The 19,828-nt window shown below is 37.7% G+C and overlaps 1 protein-coding gene across 1 annotated transcript in view; it reads right to left on the bottom strand.

Annotated features, from left to right (window-relative positions):
- The window catches only part of FBN2 (fibrillin 2), a 252,722-nt gene that overhangs the window by 178,810 nt on the left and 54,084 nt on the right, over nucleotides 1-19,828 (bottom strand). The window contains exon 6 of the mRNA XM_032336836.1: nucleotides 1,180-1,377. Coding sequence (XP_032192727.1) covers nucleotides 1,180-1,377 — 198 coding nt within the window. The remainder of the gene's footprint in view (nucleotides 1-1,179; nucleotides 1,378-19,828) is intronic.

Here is a 19,828-nt window from a genome sequence, read left to right as displayed (position 1 = left end):
GTTGGGTAGATGACATCTGAGCCTGTTGTACTGGTCACTAACATCAATTTGAAAGACTTCAGGAATTTAGCTCTGTATATGATTTCATGGTAACAAATTAACCCAACTCTTCATGTCTCAAATATGAATATCATTTCTCTGAATCATACAAGTCATTTTCTGGGGTGCCTGCATGGCTCAGTGGGTTAAGACTCTGCCTTTGGCTCAGGTCATGGTCTCAGGGTCCTGGAATCGAGCCCCACATCAGGCTCTCTGCTCAGTGGGGAGCCTGCTTTCTTCCCTCTCTCTGCCTGCCTCTCTGCCTACTTGTGATCTCTCTCTGTCAAATAAATAAACTAAATCTTTTAAAAAAAAATACAAGTCATTTTCCATTTTCCTGTGATCCTACTGCCATGAGAGAACTTATGACTGAGCTATTTCAAACTCTAAAAATGGGTTTAATATACGTGATAGGTACAGCACGATATGATATCAGAGAAGTGGCCAAAAAAGGGTAATAATTGTGGTGGCCTAAAATTAATTAAAATGATAATCCAGTAAAAATTCAACCATTTTTTTGGACTACGTGGGTTGGCGTCTTCTACTGTAACATCCTCAGGCCCAAATCTAGCCCTGATATATAAAATATACAACAGGACGTGGTTGCAAAGATTGCTGGGAGACCAGTCTGTAACCAACAGGATACAAACTCTTCAATAACTGCACCCAAGGACAGAGTTTACACTTTGCCTCTACAGACGCGATATAACAATGCAGGGCAATGGAGTTCTCTTCTCCCCGTTTCCTGAGCCTGTATCTTGAATAAGAATACAAGAAAGAGAAAAACATTTTCCTGGGTATTCTCATGTGTATAGTTTGAGGAACTCTGGTAAGGAGAGTGTAGTGCCTCCTGGATCAAGATCTGGGAGTGGTTTGTCCTCTGATTATATGAGCTATTTTAATCATTTTTTTAAAAAGTTTCCCCAGTTTTCAATAGTATCTCCTTTCTTCTCCATTTATGTCAAGACCTGAAAAATGATTATTCATAAAGTGGCTAATATCCAGGTCATCTCTAGTCAGGCTCAAAAATGAGGCCCCTCTTGGCAATGGCAAGAGTTTGAATGGTTAAGAGGTATCAGTGGCAGCGAAAGGAGACCCACGCATAGTAAGTCTGCGCACACAGGTGGATGGCGAACTCACCTTGGCAAGCTCCAGTGCGGATGTTGGGGATAAAGCCCCGTCTGCAGGGCTGAGGCTGGGCAGGACACATCTCACAGGGGTGGCCCCAGGCCCGTCCAATGGTGGCACAGCACAGAGTCTTAGTGCAGACAATGCCTGTCAGCTGCCCTTGGCACATCTGGTTGTTGACCTGAGTGAAACAAGGGCCTGTCCTGTAATCTGGAATGTGAAAGAAGACAGAAAGACAGGTTTTATGACCACGTACCCATCTTACACCAGTAGCTCCAAATACATAAAACAGAGGCGATTTCTTCTGACTCAAGTATCTAAAGACAAAAGGCTGGAAAGTTAGGAGACTTCAATGCACTTTAGTACGGACATTGTAAACGGGTGGCTCAAGGGCTGTGTCTGGGACACAGATGTGTTTTCTTGGCCTGAATCATGTTCTGAAAGAATTTAAATTAGTAGCCAACATTTTTAAATTGGGAAATTTCACATGAAATTTCTATTTCTGGCTTTTCTTGCAAAGTTGGAAGGTCTGGCCATGCTAGGCCTGCCATTCTACACAGTGTGGGGGAGAGAAGTGTGTCCTCCTCTCTGACCCCAAGCCCCAGCCAACGCACATCCAGCAGTCTTCTCTCACTGACATCTGTCACCTGAACACTGCTGGCACCTGCTCGCCAGACTCCCTCTTTACCTAGCCAAGATTTTCTTTCCTGACTGCATGGACATGAGATTGGAAAATCAGAAGAGAACCAATAATAGTATACCCTTCCATATAACAAATATATCTGAGTAGTCTAGTATATATATAAACATTAAGTCCTAACAAATTGATTTTTGTGCCAGTGTCAGTCTGTTTAGTTTGGCGTGTAGTTCAGGAAGACTCTAGGAAGACTGTGGCAATAAGGCCCACTCTCACGGATTCTTTCTAGGTAGGTTATTATTATATAATCTCTGTACTATAAAAGACTTTACCATTGTCCAACTGATGAAAACATCAGCAAATGCTAAATAGGCAGACTTCTATGGATATTAAAGATGATCTATCGGGACTGCTGCATCTCAAATGCGATCCACAGACCAGCAATATATGCCTCACTGGGGAGGTGTTAAGACTCAGGCCCCACCCTGGACTAACTGAACTAGAACTCCACTTCAATGCAATATTCAGGAGATTCATACACACATTCAAGATTAAGAAGAGCTGATCTAGACTCCAGGTAACTTGAAAGCTAGGCATTCTGGCTCTGGCCCTCTTTCTCTTATAATTTTCTACAGTGAACCTTTTAGATGATCAGTGTCTACTCTTTTAAGCAGAACAGACTTAACCGAACAGTTTTTAATTGAGTGCTGTTGTTGCTGTTTTCAGACACAGGAAATCAGAGAATGGTCAGTTTCATGAAGACTGATTAATAAAACAACTCACATTTGTTTTAAAATTACAACAGAAATATGTGAGAAGTGTCTCCTCCTCCCCCGCGCCAACCCCTTCACAGAGACTGTGTGAATACAGTTCATTAACTCTTGGGACTGTAAGATGATAGTCAGGATTTCCTGATAAGCCCTCATGCAAATGACATAATTCCTTTTGAAGAGGAAAGCCAGAACAAGTTTATTTCAGATTTCTAAGAACAAAACAATCTCACATTCAAAGAAAGCAGAGTCAATAATGTTGGTAAGATTTTTATGAAAAATGTACTGGGAAAAAAGCAAACTTGGATAGGATTTAACATTCAAAATGTTATGCTAGAAGAACTTTGATATCATCTAAATGCTATCATGTAACAAAAACAAAATTTAAAACCACATGAAACATTTTTTTTTTTAAAACAAAGAATAAGTCTCTCTCACATAGAGCAAAAGAATATTTTTAAAGTTTAACATACAGAAAAAAAAAAAACCCACCCTAAAATAGGTAACATTTTTAGCAAGCTGGTTTAACACTCTGTCACTTTGCAGCTGAACTTCGACAAAAATAGCTCATTTTAATCCCTTACATAAGAACAACAGATGTGCTGGCTGCAAATCACGTTTTTGAAAAAGACAATCTTTGCAGTATACATGTAGATATGTCAACCTTATAAACAAGCATGCTTCCCACACACAAACTGCCAGATTGTATATTTTTTAAACCTATCTATTGTCTTTCACACAACCTATCTATTTTGCTGTTTTAAATAAATATTAGGCTCACAATAAATTAAATCAAGTTCTGAACAAGTGGGAAAAATATGTTTTTCAAAAAAATATAAAACACTTATTTTTCTGTAATTCTTGCATACATAGCTATGTTCACATTCTACACACTTTTAGGGTGCCCAAAGAGAAGCCTCCAAATCCTCCCTCATAATCCCATCCTTAAGTAAACCACCTTGTCAGGAAATCTGTTCCTTCAGCTAACTACACCACCTTCTTAAAATCATGTCCTCTCAGTCTGCTCTCTTTGGAGAAGGAGAATATCGGGATGAGAATAGCTGTTTGTCCTCTGAAGTGACCTTTCACGTTGAAGGCTCTTATAATTAAGCCAACCATAGACTTCTGTTCCTGGGAAAAGAGTTTACCAGTTCTTCTTTCTTTTGTCTACACAGTATTTGCCTCCTTAAAAACTGTGCTGAATCAATTTTCTTTTATCAGTCTCCTTGGCTTTCTGGTAGGCAACAGATTAGTTTAAAATGCAAAATTACAGCATTACCTATTTATTCAAGAATTACTATCTTGCAAAATATGAACAAGTCAGTGAAAGGGGATGTAAATATCTTGATCAGATTAAAACATCCTGTCCCAAACTTGGCTAGCATTTTAATTATGGCCAAAGAGCCCTAAAAGAATTGCATGTTATTGACCATGCATTCTTGTCATCAAGATTTCAGTGTGGGTAAAAATATTATCGTATACCACACCACCCATTTGTAGTCAAGGACATCCTCACAGTGTATTAGCAAAATATAAAAGGAAAGAACTGCTTATCATTTGGGTATGCTGGAGCCAGAATGTTGGAAGCAGATACTTTCCTCACTACCACATGACCAAAAAACGTTAAAAATTAGCCTGTGAAACACAAATAGTTTTATTTTGATTTTCTAATATTGAAGTACAATATAGTATATTTTTTTTATTAGTTTCAGAGGTAGGGTTTAGTGATTCATCAGTTGCATATAACACCCAGTGCTCATTTTATCACATGCACTCCTTACTGTCCATCACCCAGCTACCCCATTCCATACCTACCTCCCCTTCAGCAACCCTCAGTTTGTGTCCTAGCACTAAGTCTCTTATGGTTGGTCTGCCTCTCTGATTTAGTCTAGTTTTATTTTTCCCTCCCTTCTCCCCATATGTTTTGTTTCTTAAATGCCACATGAGTGAAATCATATAATTGTCTTTCCTTGACTGATTTATTTCACTTAGCATAATACCCTCTAGTTCCATCCATGTCCTTGCAAATGCTAAGTCAGAATGACTAAAATTAACAAGTCAAGAAACAGCAGATGTTGGCGAGGAGGCAGAAGAAGGGGAACTCTCTTACACTGCTGGTGGGAATGGTGCAGCCACTCTGGAAAACAGTACGGGAGTACGGAGGTTCCTCAAAAAGTTAAAAATAGAGCTACCCTTTGACCCAGCAATTGCACTACTAAGGGATTTACCTAAAGGATATGAACATAGTGATGCAATATAACATCTTAACTTGTTTTTTACAGTTCCACTTTTATTTATGTTAAACAGCTGGTGCAATCAGAAAACTCATCAACAACTGGCTGCTTGCTGGTTTTTTTCCCAAAAACTTCATTATGGTATCATGAATATAAAATATATATACCTGTTTTAAATGTACATGTAAATTTACTGAATTGTGCGTCTATCACAGCGTAATTTTAGAGTATTTGCATCACCCCCAAAAATCCCTTGTGCCCACTTCTAGACTCAGACAACCACTATTCTGTCACTATCAATTTGGCTTTTCTGGACAATGCACACAAATGGAATCATGTAACATATGGTCTTTTCTGCCTGGCTTCTTTGACTTAGCATAATGTTCTTGAGAAATATTCATGCTATTGTATGGGTCAGTATTTCAATCCCTTTTACTGCTGTCTAGCATTCCACTGTATGGATACAACACATTTGCTAACCAATTAGTGCCCATCTGCTGGGTTGTATAGTGAATTTATGTTTAACTTCTTCAGAAACTGCCGAACAGTATTTCCAAAGTAGCTTCACCATTCAAGTTCCTATCATCAATGAATGAGGTACCAATTCCTTCACATCCTTGCTAATATTTTCTTTTTTATTATAGTCTATGTTACCATTCTACTTTAAATAAATGCAATTGAGTATGTTTGGAAATTCTGATATAATTTCACAAGTCCTCTTAAGATGCTAAACAGTGCTAGAAAACCAAACTGACCATTACTGTTGTACAAACAAACTGATAACCTCTGAAGGTTTCCAGAAGGTAATGACAGAAACAGGTCTGGTAGAGGATGTGGGACTGAAGGAGAGGAATTTCTTGTTTTTGTCATTTATTTTTTTGCTTATTTTTTTAAATTTTAATGTTTGCTTTTGTTTGATGGAAGACACACTTTTATAAAAGCCAATGGGAATGACCTAGTTGAAAGGGAAGGCTTATAAGTACCAAAAATAGTAATAATCTCTAGTATAAGATTCCTGAGAAGTCAGCCTGAGAGTGAAACCAGAATGCGAAGAAAGAAGAAAAGCACTTCTCTTGTAGCCTGAGAAAGAAGGGCATAGAGTAAATGGACAGCGAGCAGTGTCCTCTCCCACACCTTCTATTTTCTTTGTGAAACAGGAAGTGGAGGTCAGCTGTGGACTCAGATATTTAGGGCTGAGATAGCACTGCAGAGCCCAGATGAGGGAACTGACATGAGAACCCAGTGGATCTCCAGGTGACATTTAGGGCTTCTCTAAGGCAGAGGACCAGGATGGACTAGTAGTGGGACCTATCCCCCTGCCTGAGGACTTTTCCCAGCACCCCGAGGCAGCTGAGAGTCTCACTCAGAGGTTGGATTCATTAGGGTTAGAGTTTATTTGTCAGATGTGGGAAAAAAAAAATCAGAATGGCAAGGGAGTTCAGAGGATTGTTACACAGATTTTAAATTACAGACTATGGAATCTATGCTGGATGAACAGGAAGTGAGAAAAAGGAGGACTGATAAAGTAAGAAGCGGGAGAAAGCAATAAGATCAGGGGACTAAAGGTGTCCAGGAGGCTTCACACGACAAGGGAAAAAGCCACAGGGACAGCAATACATCAGCTGCCTGTGTGACTGCAGGATCAGTCGTTTAACTGCCAGTAGAAGGGAGGAGACAGCACGCTGCATAACTGAGGGAGGATAACCACACATGCTGTAATGTCAATGTCATCCTCTGGAGCTGTGCAGTGGATGGCCCTCTTAAAGACTTTTCTACTATAACTCCTTGTCCAGCAATGCCATAAGATGCCCAGAATCCACTGAATTTCATCCAAACCCATGTTAGTATACAAAGATTTGCCTGGTTCTAGAAAGTATGGGAAAATATGTAGAAATTCCCATCAAGTCACACAGCACTTGAAGTTAGGCAAGAAGGCATTTCCATTCTCAGAAACCAAAGAATTGCAACATGCAGTCAAGTGATCACACTGTGTGGGAGCTGCAGATATAAGTGAGGGTCACAAAGAAGTATAGACTGTACATAGCCAGTCTAACAATCCTGGCTAGGGGACCATCTCCTTGTAGTGATGGAGGTTTTTTGTTTTTTGATTTTTTAAAATATTTTACTTATTTATTTGACACAGAGAGAGAGACACAAGCAGGCAGAGCAGCAGAGGGAGAAGGAGAAGCAGACTCCCGAGCCAAGCAGGGAACTGGATCCCAGGACCCTAAGATCATGACCAGAACCTAAAGCAGACGTTTAACCAACTGAGCTACCAGATGCCACCAGTAAAGGAGTTTTTGGCAAAGCAATTACAAATAACATTTTTTTTTAAGCGCATCCTATCATGGTTTTAATTGAGAACTGAGTTGGTTTGCCAACTAAAAATCTTTGATCACAGATATAACTGGACCACGCAGAGAAGGCAACCCCAAAACTTAATGGGATGGTTTCCTTAGTTTCCAACAGTTTCCTTAGTTTCAATACAATCTGCCCTGAATGTCTGCAGATGCAGACTTCATGCTGACCAAATATTATTGTTAAATAAACTCAAATTTAATTGCGAGAATAATTATCTTCCTTGATGGAAAAGCATCTATCAACCTCAGAAATTTTTAGAATGAAGTACAGAAATGTTTAAAGGAATCAAAACCATTATATTAACATTGTTACTTTAAGGAATCTGTGAAAAAATTATGTACCTATACTGTTTAACAGCCTTTGTCCCATTCTATCAGACTGTTTTGTAACCACAATTTAAAATAAATAATTAAGTGATCTATTTAGAATGATTTTTTTTTAATTTAAATTCTAGTAGCCAACATACAGTACAGAATGACGGCTTTTTCCAACTTAAAATGTGACTATGCTTATATACAGAACTGGACCATTTAAGTGAACTTATAAATTTAAAAGTTTATTTATATATTTAGTTTTTAATTAGCTCCAACAGAGTTATTTGAGTATCTGCAAAGGTTTTTAAGTCATACCAGTGAAGTACTTAAAAAATTACATGCATTTAATATAAAAAGGCAGTTTAAAAGATATGGAGGTGTTTCATTAAATATTAAATTGGAACCAAATATTATTTAAAGGCCTTTTAAAGTGACTACTAAAATCTTCTCAATTAACAGAGTAGAGATATCTATAAATTGGATTTAAAAGTCCAAGGACTATGCCCTAAGGAACTGAAAGCAGGGACTTGAAGAAATATCTAGATATCCAGGTTCATGCAGGATTATTCAAATAGTCAAGAGTTGATGCAACCATGGTGCCCATCGACAGATGAATAAACAAACAGAACACATACACTAGAATACCATTCAGACCTAAAAAGCTAGGAAATTTGGCACATTCTACAGCTCAGATGAACCCTGAGTACATTATTCTGGACCACGCAGAGAAGGCAACCCCAAAACTTAATGGGATGGTTTCCTTAAATGAAATTAGCCAGTTACAAAAGGAAAAATATTTTATGATTTCACACACATGAGGCATCTAAAGGAATCAAATTTATTGGAACAAAAAGTAGAATGGTAACTGTCAAGGGGTAGGGGGAAAGGAAAATAGGGAGTTTATGACTAATAGGTATGGAGTTTCAGTTCCACAAGATGAAAAAAATTCATGGGATGTGATAATGGTTCCATGACAATGTGAAGATACTAATACCACTGAACTCTACTCTGAAAAATTATTTACAGTGGTTAATTCCATGTTATCCGTATTTCACTGCAATTAAAAATGTATTTTTAAAAAGCTCAGGGAATAAGCAGGATTTTGAAAGTTATATTTAAGTAAAGCAAACCTGAATTTTTAAGAACAAAACAAACTTTGAGTCTTTTTCATACACACAGTCAGGCACCACTGAGGGCACTGAAAAACACCCTCTTGCAATAGTGACCACTTGCCTTGTGATGGAAATTTACATTGTCATAACTGATTAGAGTGCACACAAAGCTGCAAGGGTATTCTTGAACACACTGATTGACTACATACTTGGACTCTCTGTAGGGTAAATTCTTAGCACTAGAAGTGCTGGATCAAACGTCCAGTTTGAAAAATATTCAAACATTCTCAGAACTGCTCTCTGAAGATGAACTGATCCTCACACCTTCTCCAACTAAGTACAGGCAACTGGTTTAAGTTTTACTCACTCACAGGGAGAAAAGTGGTATCTCACTGTTGCTGAATTGTGAATTCGTTGTCCTTGTTTTTTGGCAATGAATGAAAGAAAATTAACTCTGCGGCAGGTATTTCATATTATAAAACCCATTCTATCAATTATTTCTTTATGCTTAAGTGCTAAGAAAGTATGTTTATAAAAATGTTTACAAAGGAAAAATTAAAAGTCAGAGATAAAGTTCCAAATGGAGAATGAAAGAGCGCTAGAAAAAAGTGAAACAGAGACTGAACTTGAAGATCCGCCTCCCTCCTCAGCCCTGCGCCATTCACGCAATGCTCATTAAACCTAAGACACAAATCATCACACCCTCGGCTTCCAGCAGCTTTGCCTTTTCATATCAGACCAAAGCCCTTTACACCATTTTAATGAATCTTGTCAAAATGCCCCAAGTGCCTCCTGCTACCTCCAGGTATGATCTCCCAAGTCCCCCAAATTCTGCAAGCGTAATCTTGCTTTGCTTTGGCTTCTCCCAAAGATGAATCTCCTAGCTATGCTCAGTTAGGGAGAGATTCTGTGTACACTGACAGAACAGTAAAGACTTTTGCTTCTTCAGATAAATGAATGATCATTTTAACTATCACAGTTGTACTGCATTTTTTTTTTCTAACATAGTATCATTATTTAAGATCTCAGTGAAAACATTGACTCAGTAAAGAAGGACCCCTTTCACCATTCTCTAGTCTTTCAAAGTATAAGACTACGACTGACATCAAAGAGCTCTGGAAGAATGAAGAGGCAGGAAAGATAATTAGGTGCTGACTGATGAGGCAAAAAAATTGCTATCTTTCATGTCATGTTTCATAAGGATGAGGGTCATCAAAGTTGTGGTCCTCAAATTCATGGCCTGTAAACTGAAAGCAGACTCTCCCAAGAGCACAACCAAGTAACTCACTTTACATGTAACAACAAAAAGCTGAAGATTAAAAACTAAAATGATTATTTAAGCAGAAGGAAATTGTCACTTTTAGAGAAGAAACTTAAAGAGACAAAAATATTTTGTCATGAGTAATAAGGGGGGCAAAGACATAAATGATTAACACAAAAGATGGATCATTTGCAAAGTCAAATCCACAAAGCATCAATTTTTAAGATGTCTAAGAAAAATAAATGGTACTGTTTTTTAGGTGTGAATAATTTCAGGAGAAAGTGGGATGTGCTCACAAAACATTTACACATTATCAATAAAGTCAGATACAAAAACAATGGAAATCAATGCTGGAACAGATCTGATTTATCTACTGATTCAAACACAGGAAGACACCAGACTCAATTATAGTGGCAAGGAATAAAATCTTAGGCGCAACTTGCTGACAGCCTTTGTAGAGTAATATGGATTCAACGTACTGCTTTCTCATTGAAATTTGTGCTTACATCAATTCCTCCTTAGCAATTTAAGCAGCCATGCACACATTACTGAGTCAATCAAACCTAATAAATCACACTCATCCCAGGAAATAAGACACACTACCTGTTTTGTGATTGTGTCCTGACAACTTTTAGTGTAACATCTAACTAGAAAGGCTGGGATTTCTCCCAAGTAAAGAGTGAATGCCATGTGATTTGTTACTGGGGTTTTAATTATTTGGGAGTTTTAGAGAAATGCTAAAGTGCAAGGAAGATGATTGATCATACGGACTTCTAAGGGGACATGGTAGCATTTGTCAAACAGCGAGTCCTTATCTTTGTAACTTGCTGCATAAAGAAGAGCAGGTGGTCAACAGATCTTGATGGCACTGATGGTCCTGCATGGGTAGTGGTCTACACTCAAGAAGCAGGTCATTCCTGGCTCTCTGGTTGGAGAGAGACATAAGCACCAGGAGAGGCTCAAGAGCAAAGGTATATAACTGCAACATTTCACAGAAAAGGTCACACTACTATTGTACTAGCTCAGTAAAATAAAAATGAACATATCTTAAAAAACCAGCAAGTTTGAATTTCAATTTCCAATTAAAAAATCAATGCCATTTAGAATAGCATACAAAAATTAACTACTTACAGATAAACCTCACAAAAGATGTGAAAGACCTATACCATTAAAATTAAAAAACATTGCTGATAGAAATAAAAGATGACCTAAAGAGAAAAAAAAAAAAAAAAACAAAAACCCAGCAAGTTTGCATTTGCTGAGAATCCCATGAAGCCTGACTGGTATGGGTACTGGGGGAACTTGTTTCATGGATATATCAACAGAAATAAAAGGACTAAAGTCTTTGGTTCAGGAAAGTAAACCTTTTCAATATTCAGACTCAACAGAAGAATAGAAAAACAAATATTCACTGCTTCAAGCTAAATTAGTTGTTTAGAAGATCAGATGGAAGAAGTAGCTTACAACACAGTAAAATTTCTTAGAAAATAATATTATAGGGCGCCTGGGTGGCTCAGTGGGTTAAGCCGCTGCCTTCGGCTCAGGTCATGATCTCAGGGTCCTGGGATCAAGGCCCGCATCGGGCTCTCTGCTCAGCAGGGAGCCTGCTTCCCTCTCTCTCTCTCTGCCTGCCTCTCCATCTACTTGTGATTTCTCTCTGTCAAATAAATAAATAAAATCTTTAAAAAAAATAATATTATAAATAAAAGATTAAACCTGAAGGACAGAGACTAGAAAGCAGAATGTGAATACTGTGAATTCCAAAATTAAAAAAACAGAACCAAAACAAATAGAGAATACTACATTTGTATCTTTAGGTCACAGACCTGTACCCCTGGGGACTAAAAATATATGTTTATAAAAAATAAAAAATTAAAAAAAAATAGAGAATTAAAAAAAAAAAAACATAAGAAAAACATTCCTAAGCTTAGATAAAAAGTAGTTTTCACCTCCAGGTTAAAATGGCTCACGGTGTCGCAGACAGGAATAATGGGGGGGGGGTGTGGAGGGGGCAGAAAGAAAAAAGACAGACTCCAAAGAAGAGCCTCATGAAATCTCTGAATTTCTCAACCTTAGATTAAGAGGAAAACCTACCTCTCCATTTCCAGAGAGAGAAAGAAAGAAAAAGAAAAAAAGGAAAAGGACAGGCTACCTATAAAGAAGACGAAATAGTTTGGCATTAGTTTTATCCTATGTGGTATGGGGAGTTAAAATACAGTGAAACAACATCTACAGGTGATTAATTTGTAATTTTTGAGAAAGGACTCTTCAAATAAAAGTCATATGATAAGACAGAACTTAATAACATCCTGAGATAATGTCAAGAACTGAGAGGGTGTAGGGGGTATTTGTTATAATGAGGACTTGGAAATGGATCATTCCTAAGAACTTTGCTAGGGACTGGGAGATGTAAACATGTAAAATGTTTCAGGGTAAGAGGAACAGGTATTCTTTAATTTTGTTACTGTATAAAGATTGTAAGAGAACAATAGAGGCCTCAATACAATGGTGAAAGATAGGAGGGTTATCACCAGTTTGATGAAAAACACAGCATTTCTTAAATCAATTAAGGAAGAAGGTAATGGAAGTAGTGGCATCAAAAATAATTGATTAGCACTAAAAGTAACAGATTTAAAGAGGAAACCCACATAATGACATATACATAAAATGGTGTGGTAAACTATAGATATTGAAACCACAATAAATGTAATCATGCTTAGTTTCTAATCAAATAATTTGTAGATCTGACTGAAAAAACAAAATTTGGTTCTATTCTGCATATAAGAAAACCAACAAAATGAAATGAGAATGTGGCAAGTGGAACAAAGAAAAATCAGGGAAATCGCAAATGGAATGAAGTAGAAGTATCAATAATCAATATCAAACAGAGTGGAATTCAAAAACAAAAGCCATTAATTGAGTCAAAAAAGAATATTAGTAAGGTTAAAAACAACAATCCATTAAGAGGATGGGCTTACATACTAAAAACTTTAAGTGAAATACCAAGAGCTAAAACTTCTAGAAATATGAGGAGAGCTTAAAGGTATAAAGGAGATCCTTCCAAACTTGACAGAGCAGGCAGACATAAAATAAATAAGAGGAGAACAATCAAAAAGCTTGCCTTAATGGAAATATTTAAAATTGTATACCACATAAACACAGAAATGTAATATTCTACTTTTCATAGAACATTTATTAAAGTGATCAAATATTGAATCCACATTGTTTCAGTGACATTTAATAGATTTCCTGGGGTTTCTACTGAGTATTTTCTCTTCCACAGTGTGAAACTCTAAAAATTGCCACAGCTCCTTGCACAGATGGATTTTAGGTAATGTGGTTGGTTACATTCACTAAAAAAGAACAGTGTGTGTTCTTTTATTGAAGGGATCAAAACCAGCAAATGTCCGATCTGCGAAATGAAATTCAGTATCTGAGAGAGAGAAATTTTAGCAGTAAAAAATTTCACACCAATGTGGTTTGTTGTAATCTATAGCTGCGCTATCCAAAACAGTAGCCACTAGCCACATGTGGCTTTCTAAATTTAAAGTTTTAAATTTAAATAAAATAAAATAAACATGTAGTTCCTAATCACACTAGCCACATGGCAAGTGCCTGAGAGCCACATGTGGTTAGTGGCTACTGTACTGGCAGCACAGAGAACATTTCCACCATCCCAGAAGGTTCTCTCGATGCACACTTGAGTGGCAGTCTCCCAACACCATGCAGAAATGGGGAATGAGAAAATGCCTGGTATTGAGACAAGAGTTCCTTATAAGTGGTTTGCACCGTGCATTATCTCCATCAGTTACAAGGTTACCTGCACAGTAATTTCATTTGGTTGGCATTAATAGCTTTCCTTTAAAGATGATGATGACAGTAGGCATAGAAAAGTTAAGTAAAATTTCCCAAAGCCAGAATTTAAATGACAAAAATATCTGACACCAAAAACCATGGCTTTAACCACCAAACTCTGCTACCTCCCAGTAGTATTGACAATAGTGTATGTATGGGAGCAGTTTCTGTGTTTGATCATTGGTTCTTGTTCTGCATTAAATGTCCATTTCTGCACACATTTTTCTTCTTTTTAAGGTCATAACCTTAAAAAGGTTACTTAGCTAAGAAATGATGCTCAACTTATTAAACACTTCAATGGCATTTTGATATGCCTCCAAAGCAAGCCACCATGCTTCAGATGGCCTGCATGTCTGCCTGAATTTACACTTTCTACTATTTTAGTGTGCAAATACTTTTCACCTATGGGAATTCTGTCTCATCAGACACTCCATGGCATCACAGCCTAATCTGTTTCAAATCACAGCAGCTTAGCTTCTGTTCTCTAAGTAGGGGGGCACTCGAAACAAGTATCACTTAACACTGGGAGAGGCTGCAGTGCTGGGGTGGGATACAGACAATGCTAAGTGTCCACAAAAGCAGAGATAGTATCTACAGAACATGAAACCTTTACTGTTTAGTAAACTTCCAAATAATCTACAGTGTAGGTAGGTGCTGGGCTTTACTGCTCACTTCCCAAAAGGTATCAGGGTCATATTAGATGATGCATATAAATGTATTCTGAGCACTGTAAAGTATTATTTAAATTTATTTGTTTCCCGTAACAACTTTTAGACATGGAAACATTTTGGGACAACTTGATCTGATCATGTGATTAAAAGAGGAAAGTTCAGAATGTTTCTGCAACTGGCCCCAAGCCAAAACCCCATCTGATATAAGCTTAGGCCTCCTGACTTACTCTCTAGCAATACTCCAACACAAAATGGTAATTAGCAGCTTACAACTGATGGCATCTGGGATGTCAAGGACTTTTCATGACAAAATTGCTGAGCTGAGGTCCAGAAGTCTAGTCTAAGTCAGTATTTCCCAAAATGAGATCAATGAGACACTAGTTCCAGGGAATAATGTCAAAGAGGAATTCTGCGGTCATATATTAGTGTTGAACAAAGACAGAATGCGTGTGTGTGCATCACACCTATGTGTGTGTGCGTGTGTGTGTCTGTGTGTGAAAATATAGGACTTTCAGGAGCCTTTAATGTACTTATGTGCATTGTAAATTGCCAAGAGGATACTATAGTAGGCAGTATTCAAAATTTATTTGCTTGTATTTTTATACAACAGCATTCCTCAAAACTAGTGTGGGATGAAACACACTTTGGCAAACACTTATCTAACTTTATCAGCAGATGAGTCCCTTGTCGTATCCTCAAACATGGCTGCCTGAAATAGATTTAATATAATGGTATCTTTTGTGTAACTGGCTTTCCTCCAGGTGACATCACTATCACCATAAATATCACGGAGAACTTTAGAAATTTGTGACAAGACCGTAGCACTCAAACTTTCTTAGCAGTTGCCAAACTATTGTCTGGATGACTAATGGCATTCCGAATACTTAAATGATCAAAGTTCAGAGTTCTTCTGTTATTCTTCTATACATCAAAGAGCACATCTATTCTAGTAGGACCTAAAATCTGATGACCCATAACTGGTGACAGAAAATAAAGCACATGGTCCCATATTCCTGTGTAGGATTTGCCAGTAATGCAAAACAGAGGCAACAGTGACATGTATATAGAGAAAGAGAGAGAGAGAGAGAGAGAGAGAGAATAATTATATTACTACTATGAATATATACAAGTTTTTACCTTTATAAAAAAAGATTTTATTTATTTATTTATTTGACAGAGAAAGAGAGAGACATTGAGAAAAGGAACACAAGCAGGGGGAGTGGGAGAGGGAGAAGCAGGCTTTCCACTGAGCAGGGAGCCCAAAGTGGGGCTTGATCCCAGAACCCTGGAATAATGACCTGAGTCAAAGGCAGACGATTAATGTGAGTCACCCAGGCAGCCCAACTTTTATTTTTCTGATCATCAAAACAAAATCACAACATAAGTACTAGCACTATGCCCATTTAGATGAAGAAACTAAGATAACTTGCCCAAAGTCACAAAGATAGTAAGTGTCCAAATAAAAAGATCTGATAAAGATTCACACAATTTGCTTACTCAAATTTATTTTTAAAGCTACTGACAATACTGAGATGAGGTGTCTAAGTTTACTCCACATCGTCTGGACATTTTCAAGGTAGTTTATCCTCTGCCTGAAAACCTCCAGAGGTAATTTAACCTATTTTGTGGTTCTAGCTTTCTATACATAGAGAAGCACTTAGCATAGTGACTAGAGCACAGGATTGCAGGCAGGCAGTTCTACATTCACAACCAGAACCCAGCTTCCGAAACTACTTGCCTAGCTTCTTGACTAAGTTCTTCTAACTCTGCTTCCTTATTTGTAAAATGAGTATAATAAGAGAACTTTACCTGTAGCTAATGATGTGGATGTGAACATGTCATGGATAAAAACTTCACGAGCTTAGCACAGCACCTGGCTTTCACTAAATACTCAGCACCTGGTAGCTGTTCTTCTGCTTGGAGTTGTTGTGGATATTAATAAAGATTACTGAGCACTTTTGAGTTTACAACACACTCTCCTAAGCTTGATTTCATTGTGGCCATTATAGTGCCACAGTGAGGTGAAAGATGAGCAAAGCAGAAAAACCTGTAATAAGCCTCACTATGGCTTTGTTCCTCATAATTATATATGGATACAATTTTCTTGGATGCGAAAGCTGAAAGAAACCACTTAAATGGATACCAGGATCCTTCCAAGAAATAATACACTTCCTTACAGAGTTATTTTCTCTATTATTCAAGCTCCCTCTTTCCCAAAGTTCTGTTTGGAATCAAAGCCAGGTTTCACAGCCTGAAAATTAATACTGTGCAGCCAGAAATAAATTATTTTGCAAAGAGAAATACCAGACCCACATCATTTTTACTCAGTGAAAAAAAAAAAAATTTCCCTTTCTACCTCACCAGGAAGTACAATGGTCAAATATAAAAGCACAACTTTTACCATTTACGTGGTATGTAAAACAGAGCACCCCTTTTGATTCACGACTCTTAGCCATACTGCTCTGGCAACAGAAGCACTGTCATCCATTTGTGATCAGCCGTGACATTATCTGGTTTTCAGATTAACTATTTGTACCACAGCCTCTATCTCCTAGCCAGGAGACGACGCCTTATACCACAGAGAGTAGGCCCTTGGTGGGGAGAAATGATGACACAGAATACCTCGAGACTGTCAGTATCTGAGCTTAAGGAAGAGGCTCTGATTGCCTAATGATGAACATCAAAGGAAACCCCAGTTAAGTGTCCACATGTTTCCAAACTTTACTAACATTCCAGATATAGAAAAACATCCTGATGCTTAAGTAAATTTCAAAATTTCCAACCAGATGTTGGTAAGGTTGAATATGTGTCTCTGATTGTCTTCAAAATTTACAATATTATTTTTATTATTTTATATTATCTATTTTTATCTTTTGTCCTATATTAGCAAAGGAAATCAAACTTGACATTTTCTCCCAGAAAAAAAAAAACCTCTTGAGTTTCTACAGAAACTTACTCAAACATTTCCCATTGTCTTTTTTGGTGTATAAACCTTTGCCTACTTTATTTCTACTCAGTAAATAAAATTTTTCCAGTTGCTGGGTAACTAAAGAATGCCTATCTTAATTTATAGACAAGAAAAAAGACATTCTACAGCATTTCCTTAATTAATCACACACATTTTGAGGTCAACTCAACTGACCAAAATAAAACCAAAGGGTTCTATTTTAATTACTTATGAGTTTGAGCAGTTGAAATCCACAGGATTGCTGTCATTATGTTCAATATTGTTTCATTCTACACCTGTACTCCCAAAAGAATGGATTTATAGAGTCCATGGAAATCATGGTCAAAATACGTTTTGAGCCATTTGGACAAAAGTGTTAATATATTTGGCCTGTCTTGCATCCAAACCCTATTTCCCATTTAGGAGAAATCTGCATTGTGTGAGTTTTGGGGGGAGGAAGTGATGTGGACACACACTTAGAATTTTTCTCAGTAGAGGAAACTAAGGATTAACTAGGAACTAACAAGCCAATACCTTGGCTGAATTTTGTGCTGGCAGCTTCTGCTGGCTCCTACCTATTCTCCAGAGTTGCTTCTCTATACAACCTATGGATTCTCCGTCTACCCAATGCCCTTCTATTACATCTCTTTTGTTACTATTTTTAATTCAGTGAGTCAGATTTTGGTTGGTTGGTGTATTTCTGCAACCAAGACCCCAGCTGGTAACAGGTAGCATCCTATTCACAGTGAAAATTTGAATGGAGATTTAAAATGTTAGCTAAAGTGTAAGGGCTCTAATGTAAATTTTCCATTTATGCTCTTGTAGGCAGGGAATGAAATTCATAAGTAGCTATTATTCTTTGCCCCTGTGTTTAAGTTTTGATTATAGTTTTAGAATATTAAAATATATTAAAATATCCTGGGGGTGCCTGGATGGAACAGTTGATTAAGCATCTTACTCTTGGTTTTGTCTCAGGTTGGGATCTCAGGGGTGTGAGATGGAGCCCATCACGTCAGGCTCCTTGCTTAGTGTGTCGTCTGCTTGAGACTCTGCCTCTGTGCCCCTCTCCTCACTGTGTTGTGTCTCCCTCTCTCTCAAATCAACCAGTCAATCAATCAATCAATCTTTAAAAGAATATTTTGCACTGGAGCTCCAATTTTTCATCTTTCCTAGGTCACTTGCAAATACAAATTAAGCTTTTTAAATGAGGCTTAAGCATTACAAAAATACTCATGCTTGTTTTAGTAAAGATCCCCTATAACCATCGATAATGTGAAAACCTGCCCTTGCCTAAAGGGCTGAGCAGAGCCTGATGTGGGGCTCGATCCCAGGACCCTGAGATCATGACCTGAGCTGAAGGCAGAGGCGCCCCTAAAAAGTGCTTTTTAAAAGGTGACATCCAGCAAGTTACGGAGAAAATGAATACTAAGTAAAAATGAGATTCAGGCTTTTAAAAAATGGCCTGAATGAGGGCACCTGGGTGGCTCAGTCAGTTAAGTGTCTACCATTGGCTCAGATCATGACCCTAAGTTACTGGATCCAGTCCTGACTCCCGCACTGGGCTCCCAGTCTGTTTCTCCTTCTCCCCCTTCTCCTCCCCCAGCTCCTGCTCTCTTGTGCTCTCTCAAATAAATAAATAAAATCTCAGGAAAAGAAAGAAGGAAGGAAGGAAGGAAAGAAAGAAAGGAAAGGAAAGGAAACTTCCTGGAATGGCTGACTCTCTAAATAGAACAAAGTTGACAATCCCAAAGCAATCTGTTCCATTTGCGGCAGCAGCTGCAGGAAAACTTCAAGTCTGCTCATTCCAAGTTCTGAATTTTCACATTTTTTTAAAAAAAGATTTTGTTTATTCATTTGACAGAGAGATACAGAGAGCACAAGCAGAGGCAGAGGGAGAAACAGGTTTCCCCCCTTGTGGGGCTTGATCCCTTGGCCCTGGGATCACTACCTGAGCCAGAGTCAGATGCTTAATCGACTGAGCTACCCAGACACCCCTGAATTTTCATTAATTGTGTATTAAAACTTTAATGAACATCTCAAGATGAGTAAGTTCATGGGACACATAAAATATGTTGATTTTAATTCATGAAAATATTCCAAACATTGAAAAATGAGTTTCCTGGGGGGGGAAATAGCAGGAAATTTAAATATTTGATACGAATCGATGATTCTCAAAACATTTTACTTTAAGTGATAATAGGTGGGAAAAATTTGAAAGTATATAGTAATTCTCATCAGTAACATAATCCTCCTCATTGAGGAGATGAATCTGGTTGCCAGTAGAGGCTACTTAACAGGATTTCAATTCTGCTATCATGTCTGACTTGACTGCTATGAGTTAACATTTTACACCACATATGCAAGAGAAGCCTGTGAGCGATTGGGCTGTCCACATACCCCCAGAAACTGAACCTCATATGGAATGGCCAATGCATAAAGGGGGAGAAAAAGTAACTTTTTCTTTTCGTTTAACGTAGAAGTTCATTCTGTTTTTCAGAT

Source organism: Mustela erminea, chromosome 3 (assembly GCF_009829155.1).
Source record: "Mustela erminea isolate mMusErm1 chromosome 3, mMusErm1.Pri, whole genome shotgun sequence".
Classification (NCBI taxonomy): domain Eukaryota; kingdom Metazoa; phylum Chordata; class Mammalia; order Carnivora; family Mustelidae; genus Mustela; species Mustela erminea.
The sequence above is the reverse complement of the archived record's forward strand: the minus strand, read 5'-3'. Positions and strand labels throughout refer to the sequence as shown.